The sequence below is a fragment of the Podarcis tiliguerta genome (assembly GCF_965153285.1).
Source record: "Podarcis tiliguerta genome assembly, chromosome: 4".
Lineage (NCBI taxonomy): Eukaryota > Metazoa > Chordata > Lepidosauria > Squamata > Lacertidae > Podarcis > Podarcis tiliguerta.
In genome coordinates this window covers 2,922,647-2,941,605 of record NC_139537.1, presented here as the reverse complement: position 1 = coordinate 2,941,605, position 18,959 = coordinate 2,922,647, and the positions used below count along the sequence as shown (strand labels likewise).

Here is an 18,959-nt window from a genome sequence, read left to right as displayed (position 1 = left end):
TGTGTTTAGCGTTGGGATGCAGGGCACTGGACTTCTGTATCTATTTTTAAGCACACCGCCAGGTTCACCAAAATTGTTATGAGCTGGTGAGGCCCAAGTTAGCAGAATGAAAAGCGACTATCTAAAGGGTGTCTTTTTCTTTTCCAAACTATGTTTGGAGGATTTCTCATGAGCAGAGCTGCTTAGAAAGGAATCCTCCCTAGAGCTCTTAAAGAAACAAGCTACATCTCTGAAGTTCAGGTTAAGAACCTTCCTTCCCCCTGTTTTCCCTTAAGGCCTGAACTATTGCAGTCGCTTTCTGATGCTCTTTTAACATATATAGACAGGGCTCTTTTTCAGCCGGAACTTGCTGGAACTCAGTTCCGGCGCCAGCCAGATGGGTGCCATTGCCATTCTAAGAGAACGAGGGAGGTGTTCATGGTGAGTTCCGGCACCTCTTTTTCAGAAATAGGTATTTGGGGGGGGGACCCATTAATTTTAATCTCGAGCTGCAGAAAGGGCCAAGGACTCTGCTTTCAAGGCATGCAGTGAAAGCTGAGTCCTTTTCTTTGTAGCTGAGCAAGAGCTGGGGATCTCAACTGTTGTCTTTGGAAGCAAGGCATTTCCCGCACCTGAGCAACCTGCCCTGCCCAGTGGGTGTTCACAGCCTACATCTAGGTGTAGCATCTTCTCAAGGGAGATGCACCTTTGGAGTCTTCTTCTCCCCCTCCCAGCGCATTTAGGACTTTCTCATCCCTCCTTTCGCTGCCTGAAGGGCACTTTCCCAGGGGAAACGTCTTGACTTGGACATGCTTAAACATGTAAGCCTGATTGCTCTTGGCTCTGACATCTGATTCCACTAAGCTGAAGTACTTGGAGCCTTTCTTTCATTAGGCAAAAGTGATGCTGTCAGGTTGCGTTCTGTGCAGAACGGGAAAGCTGTGTTTTTCCAGTAATCTCTTTCCTGTGGAGCTGAGGCTGTGTGAGTCAGGGCTGAATCAGAGCATGTTCACATACACACAAGCAGTTCCTGCTAGCCAAACGCTCTGTGTTCTCAGAAAACGTTCCTTCGGCGAGCCTTCGCATAACAACAAGTCAACGATCTTCATTGAGTCCTATGGGGAAGTTTCTAATGCGTTCCCAGCCATGGAATTTTGACCTCGACAAAAAACCCAGGAAAACCCACTGAAATCTTGCAAAAGGAGAACAAGGAGGGGGGAAATGCTCTCTTCTCTGTTCTATCTCTCCCCCTCCCTCCTTCCCACCATGGTTTCTGGCAAAGCAGCTGCCACAGACCAGCAAAACACAAAATAGCTTGCATATCTGAATCTGCGACGTGTATAGCGAGATTTGGGTACTAATTACTCATATTTGGATAATTGATTTTCATATAACAAGCATTTGGATAGCGGGACCTGCATATATATATCTATGATCTCTTCCGCTTATCATTTGTGCAGCATTTGTCATTTGCAAGCTACCTGCCCGATACTTGGATTGTCAAAGATTGTTGCAGTTCTGTCACTATCCTTCTCACGTCCCGGGGTGACATCTTAATATTTGGATGTCAAGAATAAAGGAAACCAGCTTTTGATCACAGCTAAGTGGTAGAGAGGGAGATGGATTCCCAGCTGAAACTCTGGTCAATGGCTGCCGGTAATTGTTGACAATATTGAGGTTGATGGACTAGTGGTCTGGTGGTGTAGTGGTTAGAGTGTTGAGCTAGGACCTGGGAGAGGCCAGGCCTCGAATCTCCACTTCAGCCATGAAACACACTGGTGACCGTGGGCCAGTTACTCGCTCTCAGCCTAACCTACTCACAGGGTTGTTGTGAGGATAAAATGGGAAGGAGAAGTATGTACGGCCTCTTGAGCTTCTTGGAGGAAAGAGGGGATATAAATGCAGTAATAAATGAACAGACCTTCCTAACCAGTCCTTAATTCTGGGGTATTTGGTGCCCCCAGCCCTCAGTTTCTTGTTTTAAAGGGAGTCTAGAGATACAGGCAAAACCTGGGATTACACTCATGGAATCTGCTATAACTTGTCGGGACCATTCCTCTGTTCCTGCTTAAGCTCTTTCAGAGCACAAATCCCAACACCAGTTTAGAGTTTTGAAGAGGCATTAGGCAAAACCTAAGCAAACACGCAGCTTAAAACATCAGATACTCTAAACTCGGTTTATATTTATTGAGGAATTGACTGTCGGACATAGAATTAGGTATAAGAGCAAAAGTAAGTTGAATGAAGTTTTACTTGGCCTTTGACATGAAATGCAAAGCCTGTGAGCACGGGACGTAGCTGTATTTATCACTGTCGTTATTATATTTATAATATAATAATGAAGACTGAATGCGGCTTACACAAATTAAGACAAGACAGATAAAATACAAAAAGCCAAATATATAAGTAACCACTAATAAATTCAAGCAACATAGAAACAGATCTGTAAACATACAGATAATAAAATTGGCACACCTTTGTTAAAATTCCTTTAAAAAACAGTTAGTCCCTTAAGGCCTGTTGGAATAAACCTGCCAGGGGAAGGACAGGAAGGAGGGAGCCAGCCTAGCTTTTTTTCGGAAGGGAGTCTTCATTCTCTGTTTTCTGCAAGTCCCTGTTCAAGCCAGGGGCAGGAATCTTAGAAGTGCACCTTCCTTCCTGACTCCAGTCTTGAGAGCGGTGGAGGAGAGACAGAACCCGGCTTCAGACGTCTGCCTTCCTTACCATTGATATCACACTCATCTTTTTGCTCATTAGCTCTCTGCATATTTGCTCCCGTTATTATTTTTCGCTCAGCAGCTCTCTTGTTTTGCTAAGCTGCTCAAAACCTTCGCCCATCCGCAGCCGGGGAGCGCTTCTCTTCACATTTCTTGACGCTCCCCTCTGGGGAGAGGAGTTTGCTGTGTGTTCGGAGGTGGCTGCAGGGACCGCAATTAAAAGGAGCGCCCCTGAACCCCGAGGGGAATCCCTTCCAATTGGCGGCCTATTTCTGGTCCTTGCGCAGAGGCAGGCGTAGCTCTCGAGGTGCCCGGTGACTTAATTGAACGGATTTCTCTCTCCTCCAGCATTTTTGCCAAGGGAATTTGCAACTGAGGAAAGATGCCTGCCTGCAGGCTGTAACATTAGCAGCAGCTTTGTCCTCTGAATCACGGGGTGAGCACCCCAGAATTCCTTTCTGAAACTGCAGGTGCTTAGGGTCCACTGAAAGCCCTGTACCTCCCTAGCCCAAGGCTACCTTGGAAGTTGCTAGCAGCACCCTTTGCCAAACCTGTTTGTCAGCCAAGATGCAGCAAAGAATGATGACACATTCCAAACCAGCCGTTTTATGACTTTTTCCCCAGCGGGGCAACAAGACATCACACGTACATTTGATTTATTTTGAAAGATTTATATATCCTGCTTTTCCACCTTGCACCCAGGATACCCAGTGCACCTAGCGTCGGCAGATATTTTATTTAATAAAACTCAGTTACAACAGGTAGAAACTGGCCCAAGGCTTCCCAGTGAGATTCATGGCTGAGGCGGGATTCGAACCTGGGTCTCCACAGTTCTGCCCGATTATGCCACAGCGGCTCCAAGTAATCAGGGGAGAATTATGATTATGATTATTAATTATAATTACCTTTATTTATAATCACTTTATTTTTTTATCTTTTCCCTGCTCCCCAAATGAACAACAAAACAGTAAAAACAAGAATAGTCTTCCTTCCATCAAATAACCAAAATGTTTTAGAATCATAGAATCATAGAGTTGGAAGAGACCACAAGGGCCATCGAGTCCAACCCCCTGCCAAGCAGGAAACACCATCAGAGCACTCCTGACATATGGTTGTCAAGCCTCTGCTTAAAGACCTCCAAAGAAGGAGACTCCACCACACTCCTTGGCAGCAAATTCCACTGTCGAACAGCTCTTACTGTCAGGAAGTTCTTCCTAATGTTTAGGTGGAATCTTCTTTCTTGGATCCATTGCTCCATGTCCGCTTCTCTGGAGCAGCAGAAAACAACCTTTCTCCCTCCTCTAGGTGACATCCTTTTATATATTTGAACATGGCTATCATATCACCCCTTAACCTCCTCTTCTCCAGGCTAAACATGCCCAGCTCCCTTAGCCGTTCCTCATAAGGCATCGTTTTAATTAATTAAAGGTTGCTAATTAAGTGTTTATTTGTTAGGACCTACCAAAATTGCAAAGTGTGTGACGCTGCTTGAAAGCTTGCTTTCCTCTTCGCTCCCCATTGCGCTTTCCTTTTGTATTGCCTCCCTTGGGCCCTGCCTGCCTTACCTCTTGATGTGTGTGCAGTGCTGTCCCTGGATTTTGAGAAGAGGCCGTGCGCTGTGCTTCTCAGCCCATTCTCCAGAAAGAGCCAGTTACCTCACCATTGAAACATGGCCAGCTGCCTGCTTTTTCTGCTGCTGGGATTACTCAGCCGCACGCATGTGCCGTGGGCCTTTGTATCTGCCTGTGGAGGTGCGCCTTCACCTCCACAGCCTGGGGAGGGAGACAGAATCCCAGGTGCCTGGCTTCCTCGGGGCTTAAAACTTGTGGCTAAAAGGAATTATTTTCCAGCCCTGCTGGAAGGCAGGCCTACATGAACGTTCTGTCCTCTAGTGTTGCCATACTCCAGTGATCTCAGCCGTTAGTTGTGATTCCTGAGTTGCAGAGGGTTGGGCTGGCTGACCCTTGGGGGTCCCTTCCAACTCTACAATTCTAATTCTAATAATAATAATTTATTTGTACCCCGCCCATCTGGCTGGGTTTCCCCAGCTACTCTGGGCAGCTTCCAACAAAGATTATAATACATAAAACGTCACACATTTAAAACTTCCCTGAACAGGGCTGCCTTCAGATGTCTTCTAAATGTCAGGTAGTTGTTTTCCTCTTTGACATCTGATGGGAGGGCGTTCCACAGGGCGGGTGCCACCACCGAGAAGGCCCTCTGCCTGGTTCCCTGTAACTTGGCTTCTTGCAGCGAGGGAACCGCCAGAAGGCCCTCGGCACTGGACCTTAGCATCCGGGCAGAACGATGGGGGTGGAGACGCTCCTCCACGTATACTGGACTGAGGCTGTTTAGGGCTTTAAAGGTCAGCACCAACACTTTGAATTGTGCTCGGAAATGTCCCGGAAGCCAGTGTAGTTCTTTCAAGACCGGTGTTATGTGGTCTCGGCGGCCGCTCCCAGTCCCCAGTCTAACTGCCGCATTCTGGATTAGTTGCAGTTTCCGGGTCACCTTCAAAGGTAGCCCCACGTAGAGCGCATTGCAGTAGTCCAAGCGGGAGATAACCAGAGCATGCACCACTCTGGCGAGACAGTCTGCGGGCAGGTGGGGTCTCAGCCCTATGAATTCATTTTGGCTTAGCTCATGCTCGGTATCTCCTGGCAATGTAGAGGACCCACCACCTCCTGCACTTGAGTTACAGGACACCGGCTCCTCCCTGGAGAACTGCTCCAGCCTCACCTGATAGGTGACCTGATAGCCGCCTCCCAATATCTCAAGGGCTGCCCATGGAAGATGCAGCAAGCTTGTTTTCGGCTGCTCCAGAGGCAGTGGCCTAGCGTGGGGGGTGCAGGGGGGGCCGGCCGCACTGGGCACAACATCGGGGGGGGGGGGTTGCGCTCGCAGCTCTCTGCCCCTACCTGGCTCACTCACTCTCTCTCACTGCAGTGCTGGCTGTGCGAATCCGATCCGAGCCGCCAGGTCGCCGCCCACTGTGGAGGGGAGGGTACCAGGTGTGTGGTGCGGAGAGAGAGCGAGGGACTATCTGGGGGAGGGACAGTGCAGCAGGGGGGGGGGCGCAAATTACTTGCCTTGCCCCGGGTGCTGACAACCCACGCTACGCCACTGTCCAGAGGGTGTGACCTGAACCAGTGGCAAGAAAGGAGATTCCGACCAAACGTTCGGAAGACAGGAAGAGCTGTTTGGCAGTGGAACGGACTCCCACCAGAGGTGCTGGGCTCTCCTTCTTTGGAGGTTTTTAAGCAGAGGTTATATGTCCCTCTGCCAGGGATTCTTTAGCTGTGGTTCTTGGCTTGTAGGGGTTGGACTAGATGACCCCTGGGGTCCCTTCCATCACTACAGTTCTACGATTCTATGACCGTGTCCTCTTCCGAGAGACCTTGGAAGCCTGTTTTCACCGGGGCTGTGCTGAAGGAGGGCCGACCGGGAGATCACTTTTCCTTCCTGAGCTAAATATACTGAGCAACAGCTGGTTCCCCTGCCTACATCCCTAGGGGAGATCACGGCTGCTCTGAGCTGTGCACATTGGCCACTCTAGATGACATTGCCATGTTCCCCGTGGAGGTCACAGGCTGTGGGGCGGGGGGGTGCAGGAGGGGATATCTCTATCTTTGCATTCCTGCCTGGTTTGGCTGCACCCAGTGGCTTATAATCTCCAGAGATCTTAGAACATCCTGGGAAGGTTCACCCTGCCCTCCTCCTCACCACCACCCTCCTTTATTTCATTTCGTTTTCAAATCATGAGCTTGGCTCACTGAGAATGTCACAGGACTGCGCAGATTTTCTTAATCCCTCTTTTCAGGCGGTGCAGCTTCAAAACGCTGCTCAGTCAGGGGCCTCTTGGCCAGCCTGCCAGGGAGAGAGGGGGGCATTCCAGAAAAAGGATCCGCTGGGCACTTCTAGAGTCCTGCAGTTGCAGCTTCAGCGCTTTCTGGCTCCAGGAAGGCTTTCCTTCCTCTCCTTCGCAATTAGCTGCTCTTCCGTCTTCTTCGGCCTGCCTTTTCCACTGTCTTCCTTGCTCCCTCTCTTACTCATCTTGCAGCATCTGCACCATGCATGGGTTTGTGGCTCAGCTGGGAAAGGGATTGGCCCCCATTAGATGTTTTACTAAGCCTCTTGATCACCGGAATTTGCTTAATGCGGTGTAGTGGAGAGTCACACCGATACTGAGCTGGATTCTGAATTCATTTGTGTTCTGCTTTCTGCCGTGCCACACCTCTCTATAAAATGGTGCTTTGCTTGCCCTTTGGTATTTGATATTTCACACACACACACACACACACACACAGAGAGAGAGAGAGAGAGAGAGAGAGAGAGAGAGTTGTGTTAGCAGTACGAAAGTGACTTCCCGAGGGTGCAAGCCTGGGCTGTGTGTATGGAGGTCCTGAGCTACCAGATGACAAGACCCCCCTCTCAGGTGTGGTGATATGGTCCAAAGGAAAGGAAAGCAAGACGTTTGGCACCATCTTGGCTGCAGGAGTTGATGGTAGGAGGCGTGCAAGATGTCGTCCGATTGCCTTAGGAACCCAACTCTGGAGTTGCAGAGGGTTTACTCCTGTGGCTTTTTTCCTCCCAAAGATGTCCTGCAAGGCAGCAGAGGTTTAGGAGTTTTCCTTCTCCTATATGGGCTCCCTTCCCAGGTGAATAAGCCCTATCTGAATATTGTTGGGATACTGCCAGGGAGACATAGTCATCTCCGGACGTCCATTGATCTCCCGTAGACACGCAGTATCAGCAATTAGCGACACGAGCTCCAGAAATAGCTTCCCACATTCTAGAGCCGATGCACACTCTTATCAGCAGATAATGTACAGCGAAAGATGCACCCAGGAGAGCATGATTTACAAGTTTATTCAGCGTTGATCAGAACAAAGAAACACACGACTGCCTGCTTGAGAGTTCCGGCAGAGAGAGAGAAACGAAAGCAAAGACACAACAGAAACATCCTGTGAGACAGGAAATGCGCAGGCTCTGTGACTCAAAGCCTGCTCCCTTTTAAGGTGGAACGGAAATATCCTAACATCCTCCCCCTTTCCGTGTAACCTGTAGTACCTGTGGTTCAACTCAATTGCAACCTCTGTACATAAACCTTAAGTTGTTCTCTGTTAACAACCTTAGACAACAGATCAGCAGGAATTTCATTTCCTGGCATGTAGGACACCTGAATGAGTCCTTTCTGAATACACTCTCTTGCATGATGTAACTTAATCTGCAAGTACTTGGTTCTTTGCTTGCAACTCTCTGAGTTCAGCAAGGCCAAACAGGATCTATTGTCTTGATACACTCTCTGTAGTCATAAAATCATAGAGCTGTAGGGTCATCTCATCCATGCATCCAACGTAGGGATCACATCTCAAGAATCCCTGACCAGATGGCCAACCAACCTCCGCTTAAAAACCTCCACAAAAGGAGAGCTCACCCCCTTCCAAGGGAGTCCACTCCACTGACCCCAAGGCAGGGTTTGTCTATTTATATACCTCCTCAGTTAGGTAGCTCCTTCATGCATCTGATGAATAGAATGGTGGCCCACAAAAGCTTCTGCCACCTGAGTTGGCATTGACTTGGAAAGCCTTCAGACCATCAGGGCCCAGGAGACTCCCAAGGGCTGTGTCTCCCCATACAGCTCACTCTCTTTCAAAAGATACTCTTTCCAGGGGTTGCTCTGGGTGCCCTCACTGTTTTGAGGAATACTTCGCAAGAGGCTCTCTCAAAAGTGACACTGAGCCTTTGGACACTCCTTCTAATCACCCCCCCTCAAGCTCATCCCATGCCATTGCTAGGTGAAAGCTGTTTGTCCCCCACCAGAGGGCATTTTTTAAGGGGGACTTGCAGTTGGAAAGGGTGTGTTTGGCTGGGCTCATTGTCAACACCCCCTTTTCATTTCTGAATATCTTGTAAATACGGAAGTGACTGGTTTACTGAGGCCTTTTGCTGAAAGTGTGAAGTGTGCTTAAAAGCTTATGCTCTGCTATATATTTATAGCTGGAATCCAGGGTTAGGGTTAAGCCCTTTGCATATTAAAAGAGATATATTTATGGATGCTTGTACGGTGATTTCACTGATGGAAAACGCTAGCAACAAAAACTGATCAGGAGTGGAAAGGTTTCCATCCTTTGGAACCTTTCAGGTTAATTATCTTGAATTATTTAATGAATTATGGTGTGGTCTGGGTGAGGGTAGAAATAGATTTTATAGAATTGGCGACTATTAACAACTCGGAAGTCGGTGGTTGTAAAATGTATGTAGCTTTCCAAAAACAGTTGTGGTTTTCATTCAAAACAACAGCATGATGTGAAGGGGAATTAATGTAATGCCTTTAGAATTGGTCTAAAAATATATCATCTGTGTAAACTGAAGATATAAATCATGACAAGGATGAGTGAATGGAAGCTGGGTTTGTCTGTGTGTGTGTGTGTGTGTGTGTGTGTTCCACTTTTTGCCAATATCCCTCCTGAATCCAAAGCCCCTGGGCGTCAGTTGATTCAGGAAGTGAAGGGTATGACTAGCCAGGAAGACATTCCATCTGCTGACCTTTTTGGACCTCTAAGCAGAGAAATGCAAATGCTGCTCTTCTGCCGACTGCCTGTTGAAGGGGGTCTGTGGTGATTAACCTTGAGAGGGCTCAGGTGTGGCTTTGCAAAGAGACACTCGAGAGCCCTGATCTGAGTTTTGGAAGCCACCTTTGCTTGCCCTTGCACACATCTCCGAAGCTGTGAGTTTCAGAATAGCCTTTTAATAGGCAGGTGCTAAGAACTTTGGAGGAAAAAAGAGATGCCGCCTATTCAGCTTGTCCTGGATGTGGCTTAGGAACGTGATGCTGCAGTTTATTCTTAGCCTCCCGGCAGCAAAGATGAATTTGCAGTTTGCGCACGGCGAATGGATTTCCTCTTCTTGGCAGACTTACCTTTGCTTTTCTTCAGAGGGTCAGAGTCGCCTGCCTTGCTCGCTTGTTGAGCAGATCCGCTAGGTGTGCTTTTGCACGCTTGTGCCTCCACGTGGACAGCTGCTTTTCATCTCCCATGGGAGCACTTGGAAAGGCCACCTCTCCTTTTTCTAGCTTCTCTGCAAAGCACTGTAGCAGAGTAAGGCGTTTGTGATGGGGGGACAGGACAGGTCTAGTGAGCAAAGCTGCATTTCTGCCAGTGGCCTCATTAAGGAACTGCAGATGGGGACAACCCATTCAGGTGAACAGCTGTGCTTCAGCAAAGGTTTGCATAGCAACAGTGAGAGCAGAGACATCAGTAAAAGCATGCAAAAAGAGGCAATTGTTTCAGTGTGTGTGTGTGTGTGTGTGTGTTTTAAAAAACCCTTCTTAAAGGCTTCCAGGAAAGGTTAGCAGCCCGGGATGAGGAACTGGTGGTCTTGCGGACTGATGGGAAGCCGAAAGGAGAAACAAGCTGGTGATTTTTTTTTTACAAGGAGCGGGGTAAATAGGACACATCAGGACAGACAAAAGGAAGTCCTTCGTCACTCAGCGTGCAGTCAGACTGTGGAACTCTCTCCCACAGTAGAGCCACCAACCCAGATGGCTTTGAAAAAGGGTTAGACAGATTCATGGAGGCGAGGGCTAGCAGTGGCAACTAGCCAGGACGGCTAGGCTCTGCCTCCATAATTGGAAGACAGCAATGCAGTGGCTGGAAGCCACAAGAGGTGTAAGTGCTGCTCTTGTGCTCAGATCCGCTTGCAGGTTTCGCACAGGCCTCTGGTTGGCCACTGTGAGAACAGGATGCTGGACTAGTTGGACCATTGGTCTGATCCAGGCAGACTCTTACTATGTTCCAAGTGATGGTTCCCCCATTCCTTGGGGACTTGCAGTTTAATATCTTACACAAAACCACACTCTTGCGTGTTAATTCTTTCTGCAGCGCTGTGAAGTAGCTCAGCCCCCAGACCAGTTCCTCTGTTGTTTCTGAACCTGCCCTGTCCACACCCAACAAACTTTTAGTAGCCCTTACAGTCACTGTTAAAATGAAAACATCCCTAATAATAATTATGAGGAGGAGGAGGAGGAGGATGATAATTTATTTATACCCCGCACATCTGGCTGGGTTTCCCCAGCCATTCTGGGCAGCTTCCAACAGAACACTAAAATACAATAACCTATTAAACATTAAAAGCTTCCCTAAACAGGGCTGCCTTCAAATGTCTGGTAGTTGTTTATCTCTTTGACATCTGATGGGAGGGTGTTCCACAGGGCGGGTGCCACCACTGAGAAGGCCCTCTGCCTGGTTCCCTGTAACTTGGCTTCTCGCAGTGAGGGAACCACCAGAAGGCCCTCGGCACTGGACCTTAGCATCCGGGCAAAACAATGGGGGTGGAGACGCTGCTTCAGGTATACTGGGCTGAGGCTGTTTAGGGCTTTAAAGGTCAGCACCAACACTTTGAATTGTGCTCGGAAACGTACTGGGAGCCAATGTAGGTCTTTCAAGACCGGTGTTATATGGTCTCGGCGGCTGCTCTCAGTTCCCAGTCTAGCTGCCGCATTCTGGATTAGTTGTAGTTTCTGGGTCACCTTCAAAGGTAGCCCCACGTAGAGCACACTGCAGCAGTCCAAGCGAGAGATAACTAGAGCATGCACCACTCTGGCCAGACAGTCTGCGGGCAGGGAGGGTCTCAGCCTGCGTACCAGATGGAGCTGATAAACACGGGACTTTGTGCAACTGGTTGACTTGGGGCTGTGTTTTTCCCCCTCCAGTTCCTGAGGGAAGACTTGAATTACCACGACCCAACGGTCAAACACAGCACCTTCCATGGGGAGGATAAGCACATCAGCGTGGAAGATCTTTGGAAGGCCTGGAAGTCGTCCGAAGGTAAGGCTGGCGTCCAGCTCTGGCAGCCTCACCTCAAAAAAGGAGACTGCAGAGTTGGGAAAGGTTCAGAAAAGGGAAGCCCAAGTGATCAAGGGGGTGGAGCAACTCCCCTTCAAAGAAAGACTGCAGCTTTGGGGGCTTTTGAGTTTAGAGAAAAGGCGAGTAAGAGGCTGCATGATAAATTTTTATACAATTACCCGTGGCACGGAGAAAGTAGATAGAGGGAAAAGCCTGCCTCCCTCCCTCATAGCATTCAAACTCGTGGGCGTCCAATGGAGCTGAATATTGGAAGATTCAGGGGGAAGAAAGTCCTTCTCACAGTGCAGAGTTAAACTGTGGAACTCCAGCAGGCTCTTAAGTCCTCAATATTCAAAATCTGCCTCTCTGCTCCTCCCTCCTGCTCTCTCTAGCAACCTCTTGCGCCTTAGCCAAGCCACTTCCTTCTCCTTCAGCAAAGCCCCTCTCGCCGCTGGCCTGTGGCTTCCTCCAGTGCAGCCCTTGACCGGTTTCGACTTTTGCATTTTTTAAAACCGAGTTTGCATTTGCAACTCCTCCGCTACAGTAGAACAGGAAGCAGGGTGAAAATAATATGCAAATAAAAAAATATAATAAATGGGGGAATTATCTCTTTGCCTCTCTCCCCTCCCCACACTGCCCTCCTTTCCTGTGGCGATAAAGAATGAGCAAGGTTCAGTAGTGAGTCACAGGAGGCACTGGGCGTGAGTGGGAAGGGCTGCGGCGCGTCTGAGACTATTTTGGAATATTAGGAGCCTGGATTAAATACTAGTGTGTTTAATCCTTTATGTTTAATCTTGTTTTCCACAAATTTTTACCAACAACCAAAACACAAACTGTGAAACCCCCAGGCAGCTGATACATTGGGTATACATAATCAATAATAACATATTCAAATCAACCATATGTACAATTCTATATACATTAACACTCCTCCCTCCACAAGGTTTAACTTTTAACATTTTAATTGCCCCAAATTGTTCAAACCTACCCAAATAATTCAATATCTTCCAGTCCTCCTCCTTCTCACTGACCTTAAACCCTTTCATTTTATGTATCTTCACAGTTAGATATTCTAAAATTATAATATTTTTCAGTTTTTTCCTCCATTGGTTCACCCCTAGCTCTTTCCAATTACTCGCTATAACCTGTCTGGCTGCAATTACCATCAATTTTACCCATTTACATTCCTCTTTGGTTTCTAACTCGGTGCTACTCAGGCTAATAAGAGCCATTAATTTAGATATTTCCACCTTCCTACCCACAATTCCTGATATTTCTATACCAATCTGTTTCCAGAATTCATTAACTAAGGGACAGTCGCACCACAGATGTTCAGTTGCAAGGCATGGGGAATGTAAACGGTTAAGGCATTTCAGGAGACACGCGGGGGTCACACTCCTGTTCCACGGCCCTGCTGGAGGCGCAAGATGCTTCAAGGAAGCTGAGTGTTGGAAAACCCATGGCAGATAAAATAAAGTCCTCCTTCACACAGCAACTAGTCAGACTGTGGAACTCCCTCCCACAGGAGGCAGGGATGGCCACTGACTTGGATGGTCATAAAAGAGGATCGGGCAAATTCTGTCAGGAGTTCAGCCTTCACTCGAGTAGGACCTTGACAGAGACACATGCCCTACTGGCATGTTCCCTCCCTTCTGGTCGAGATCGTTCAGGAGCTTCAAAAGCTTTCTTCAGCCCGAACATCACAGCGACCAATGCCAACAGACATCGGCACACTTAGGGATCCGCAGAGTCTTCACAGCTTGCGTGACAGACCTCAGCAACTCAGCATTTTGGCTAATCTACTTTATTTACATATAAAGACACACGGAGCACTTCAACATGGCTCCCTCTCTCTCTAGCATCAGACAGCAAAGAGAAAAAGAGCAAAGGACAATAGTCCCACTTCACGGAACACAGTAGCACAAACATCCGACTCTGTGGAGTCAAAACATACACCATCATGTAATAACTGCAGTCACGGAGTAGGAATTCTCACAAATTCATGGGGGAGCAGAGGGCCTTTGATGGCTGCTAGCCAGGCTGGTTATGCTCTGCCTCCACAGTCAGAGGCAGAAATACTTCTGAATACCAGTTGCCAGAAACTGCAGGAGGGGAGAGGGCTCTTGTGCTCAAATCCTGCTTGTGGGTTTCGCACAGGCATCTGGTTGGCCGCTGTGAGAGCAGGATGCTGGCCTAGATGGGCTACTGGGCTGATCCTGCAGCAGGTGCCTCTTGCGTTCTTCAGAGTCCTATCCGCTCTCCAGCACTAAAGCACCCTAGACAAGGCGGCAGTGAGAGCAGAAGACTTGCCGTGCTCTTTGCTCTCCCGAAGTGCCACAGTGGTGTTGAGTGCCTCCAGATAAGGCCGCAGCTCCTTTGCCTGCCACACTCAGCAAACACTTCCCCGATGCTGATACTTCTTGCTGCCTTTATGGCCTTGTTAATCTCCCCTGGCTGCTACCCATTCTAATCGTCATGTACTTGTCAGGTTTTTCCCCCAGCAGAAAAGTTCGGCTTGCAGTCGGAGAGCTTTGCTGCCAGATCCCGTGTCCTCGTTGTGAAGCTGGCTAGACCCTCCGCTGCAAATCAGAGCGCAGGCATTATTTTATTATTATTCTTATTATTTGTTCAAGTTATTCACCCCCCTATACCTGGAGGTCTCAGGGCGGTCCACAAGAAGACCACAACATATAAAATCAAACCAAAAGCAATAACCCAATACCCCCTCCCTCCAAAAGCCATATTTTAAAAGGGTGTTGGATGTCAATAAGATCAGCCAAAGGCCTGGTTAAAAAGGAACGTTTTTGCCTGGCGCCTAAAGGTATATAATGAAGGTGCCAGGTGAACTTCCCAGGGGCAGTGGCGTAGCGTGGGGGGTGCAGGGGGGGCTGGCCGCACCGGGCGCAACATCTGGGGGTTAGGGGGCGCAAATCCACGGGTTAGGGGGCGCAAATTACTTGCCTTGCCCCGGGTGCTGACAACCCACGCTACGCCACTGCCCAGGGGAGAGCATTCCACAGAAGGGGAGCCATTGCAAAGAAGGCGCGTCCTCATGTTGCCACCCTCTGAACCTCTTGAGGAGGAGGCACACGAAGGAGGGCCTCAGAAGATGATCTTGGGGACTGGGTAAGTTCATATGGGAAAAGGCGGTCCTTGAGGTATTGCGGTCCTGAGCCGTTTAAGGCATCTTCTCGGAAGGGAGGCAGAGTCCAACAGCACAGTCGCTGGAGCTGCTGTGCTGTCTGAGGGCAGGGGATGCTCTTATATCCTCACCTGTAACCATTGGTAGTAAAGGTAAAGGTACCCCTGACCGTTAGGTCCAGTCACAGACGACTCTGGGGTTGCGCACTCATCTCACTTTAGTAGCGGAGGGAGTGAGTCTTTGCAGACAGTTTTTCCGGGTCATGTGGCCAGCATGACTAAGCCGCTTCTGGCAAACCAGAGCAGCGCATGGAAATGCCGTTTACCTTCCCGCCGGAGCGGTGCCTATTTATCTACAGTGGTACCTCGGCTTAAATACTTAATTCGTTCCGGAGGTCCACTCTTAACCTGAAACTGTTCTTAACCTGAAGCACCACTTTAGCTAATGGGGCCTCCTGCTGCTGCCGCGCCGCCGGAGCATGATTTCTGTTCTCATCGAAGCAAAGTTCTTAACCCGAGGTACTATTTCTGGGTTAGCGGAGTGTGTAACCTGAAGCATCTGTAACCTGAAGCGTATGTAACCCGAGGTACCACTGTACTTGCACTTGACGTGCTTTCGAACTGCTAGGTTGGCAGGAGTTGGGACCGAGCAACGGGAGCTCACCCCGTCACGGGGATTCGAACCGCCGACCTTCTGATCGGCAAGCCCAAGAGGCTCAGTGCTTTAGACCACAGCGCCACCCACGTCCCTAAAACCATTGGTAGAAAAGCAGTCAATATTTATCAGCACGAAGCAAGCTAGTTTTCTGCTGCTTCAGAGGGTAGGACCCAAAGCTATAGATTCAAATTGCAAGGAAGGAGATTAGGAAGAACTTCCTGAGAGTAAGAGCTGTTTAGCAGTGGATCGGACTCCCTTGGGAGATGGTGGGCTCTCCTTCCTTGGAGATTTTTAAGCAGAGGTGAGATGGCCATCTGTCACGGATGCTTTAGCTGTGATTCCTGCCTTGTAGGGGGTTGGACTTTGTTAGTGCCTGAAGGGGCGGTGGCCTGGGAGGTGTCTCTACTGCCACTCGTTTCCAAAGCGCACTCCAGGAAATCCTAGTCATGGCGCCAACCTGCAGAGATGGCCCCTTTCCTCCTCCTCAGAATCACCAGTGGTGGGTCCTGCCCCTCCCAGCATCCCAGGCAAGTTGACTAGACTCCTCCCAGGGTTTGGACAACTCTAGACTAGGCCTACTCAGAAGTTTTTTAGGGCATTCCAGCACCATGGGTTGCTCAGCATTTAAGCAAGCAAAGGTCCACTGTGTTGGAGAAAGAGCAGTTGTCCACCGCTTGGTCCTGCATTTCGAAAAGGTCCAGCCCACCGTTCGTTTTATCTGAACAAAGATTCATTGGGTGAAAAGTCCCTGCACTTGGTGGGGGGTGGGGGGGGTGGACCAGATGACCCTCGTGGTCCCTTCCAAATCTACGATTCAATGATTCTATGAATCATAGAATCATAGAGTTGGAAGAGACCACAAGGGCCATCGAGTCCAACCCCCTGCCAAGCAGGAAACACCATCAGAGCACTCCTGACATATGGTTGTCAAGCCTCTGCTTAAAGACCTCCAAAGAAGGAGACTCCACCACACGCCTTGGCAGCAAATTCCACTGTCGAACAGCTCTTACTGTCAGGAAGTTCTTCCTAATGTTGAGGTGGAATCTTCTTTCTTGTAGTTTGGATCCATTGCTCCGTGTCCGCTTCTCTGGAGCAGCAGAAAACAACCTTTCTCCCTCCTCTATGTGACATCCTTTTATATATTTGAACATGGCTATCATATCACCCCTTAACCTCCTCTTCTCCAGGCTAAACATGCCCAGCTCCCTTAGCCGTTTCCAGGCCTTTGACCATTTTGGTTGGCCTGAAATTAAGGAAAGAAAGAAAAGGAAAAAGGACACAATAAAACATTTTTGAAAGCAGAGGAATACAACGATAACAAAATAACAATGAAATACAATTACGCTTACGGAAGTATGTAGATGCACAGGGACAAGCTTGTCTCTCACACAGGTAGGTCATCTTCCTCCTTGAAGGACAGTTCATCCACCCCTTCTCAGCCTTTTAAACTGCCTCTTCTGGTCAGAGGAGACTGGCGTTCACATGCTCCCTGCTACGCCCTGTCTCTCTGCACGTACTCTGAGGTGCAAGCCTTATTCAGCTGAGGGCAGTTTCCCCATAGCAGTGATTTTGCCTTATTAAAGCCGCTCCTATCATGTTGCACAACACGCCCACCCCCCGGCTGGATTTAAATTTCTGTGGCAGCCCCCTCCCCAGACTAAGCTAGCAAGCAAGAAGCGACCAGCCATCCCCAGCCAAGCCCTTCCACCCCGTGCTGCTGCCAGGCTCTGGCTGTTTGCCAGGCTCTTCCTTGCCCGCCCACCCGCGTCTGCCTCCAAAATTGTCTGAACAAACAAAGGGGAGGCTTGGCTGCAGTGCCTCTGCCCACATGCCGGCTGCAGGATTCTTCCCTCCTCCGAGGAGCTTGGTGAAGTGAGTGCTCTGGAGTCCTGCAGGGCTGAATGGAGCAGAGGAACAGAAGGAGAGCCTTTGGAGCAAGCCGGTGGTCCATCTAGTCCAGCATCCTTTTTAAAAATAAAAATAAATTTACATTTTCGTTCATTACATACATCTCAAATTCTTAACGTTTACTATATATTCCTCCCTCCCTCCCCTCCACGACTTCCCCCAACTTGCATTTCGGGTTTGTTTCTATTTTCACCCACTTTGCTATCTCTCAACAGAAAAAGTTATTAATAACATAACATCAAACTTTAAAAACATAAAAATAAATTTAAATACATCATATTATTTCACTATCTTCCAAACATTTTCTGATGCTAATAATGTGGACGTTTATTTAAATCCTGCCATCAAGTCTATTGCCTAGTCCAGCATCTAGTCCAGCATCGTGTTCTCACAGGGGCCAACCAGATGCCTGCCAGCAACTTGTATTCAGAAGTAATTTTTCTTCCAGATGTGGAGGCAGAGCAGAGCCAGCCTGGCTAGGAGACATCGATAGCCCTCTCCTCCACGAATCTGTCCCATTAAGCCATCCAAGTTGGTGGCCGTTGCTGCTTCCTGTGGGAGGGAGTTCCACACTGCTTCCTGTGGGAGGGAGTTCCACAGTCTAACTCTGCTGCATGAGGAAGGGCTTCTTCCCAGCATTCAGCTTCATTGGATGCCCACAAGTTCTATGAGAGAGAGAGAGAGAGAAAGGCTTTTCTCTATGTACTTTCTGTGCATAATGGTGTAAACTTCAAGCATGTCGCCTCTTCCTTGCCTTTTCTGCAGAGTCCCAGACCTTTCCTCAGAGGGGAATTGCTCCACTGCCAGCATATAGAACTGAGCATTTGTGAAAGGGCAGTGAATGATGTTGCACTGAAAGGGAGGCTCTGCGTGTGCCAGTAGCAGTTTGCACAACCCTCTGCGGAAGATAATATCAGAATAAGATTCAGAACAGTAACAATGAATTGCAAATGCATTCAAACCCAATTAAAACTGTTTAGTTCAATTCATTCAACAACTGTTGATGAGCTTGATCCCGGGATCCCAGCATGTTTCAAAGTCATTTACACCTCCAGCACCCCATTTTCCAGTTCCCCACACTTAGGGAACCACTTTTTTTACACTGAAATGCCACACATCTGTCGGATTCAGGCTCTTAAGGGTTTTTCTGCACTTCAGACTTCCTAATGAACCTCCTCCAGAGAAGTGAGAACCACTGTGGCAGCCTTGCTTTTGACTTGAAGCAATTTTTTAAAAAATAAGCCGTTCTCTACAAATACACGGTACTGTTATGGGCACCTGCATGGCTCTGTCTTTCACATGTGCACCCCAATTTATATGTGGACAGACTTGAACAAGCCGTCTGTCAAGAGTGCCCCCTGCCATCTACCGTATTTTTTGCTCTATAAGACTCACGTTTTCCCTCCTAAAAAGTAAGGGGAATTGTGTGTGCGTCTTATGGGGTGAATGCAGGCTGCAGAGCTATCCCAGAAGCCAGAACAGCAAGAGGGATTGCTGCTTTCACTGCGCAGCGATCCCTCTTGCTGTTCTGGCTTCTGAGATTCAGAATATTTTTTTTCTTGTTTTCCTCCTCCGAAAACTAGGTGCGTCTTCTGGTCTGGTGCGTCTTATAGAGCGAAAAGTACGGTACTTACCAAGTTCCATTTTGTTGATGATTGAAACCTTAATATAGCTGTATTTTATCTTTCCATACTGGTCGCAGTAGCTTTG

The 18,959-nt window shown here is 48.5% G+C and overlaps 1 protein-coding gene and 1 long non-coding RNA gene across 21 annotated transcripts in view; one reads left to right on the top strand and one right to left on the bottom strand.

Moving 5' to 3' along the window:
- Positions 1 to 18,959, top strand: part of STIM1 (stromal interaction molecule 1) — a 104,358-nt gene that overhangs the window by 46,091 nt on the left and 39,308 nt on the right. For all 20 annotated transcript variants that reach the window (XM_083436324.1, XM_083436312.1, XM_083436309.1 and 17 more), the window contains one exon: positions 11,410 to 11,524. In XM_083436324.1, the coding sequence (XP_083292450.1) occupies positions 11,410 to 11,524 (115 nt within the window). The remainder of the gene's footprint in view (positions 1 to 11,409; positions 11,525 to 18,959) is intronic.
- Positions 12,312 to 17,044, bottom strand: LOC310675912. The gene is made up of 2 exons (XR_014510310.1): positions 16,691 to 17,044; positions 12,312 to 14,121 (listed from the first exon to the last, which is right to left on the bottom strand). It is a non-coding gene; the product is annotated as an uncharacterized lncRNA (long non-coding RNA).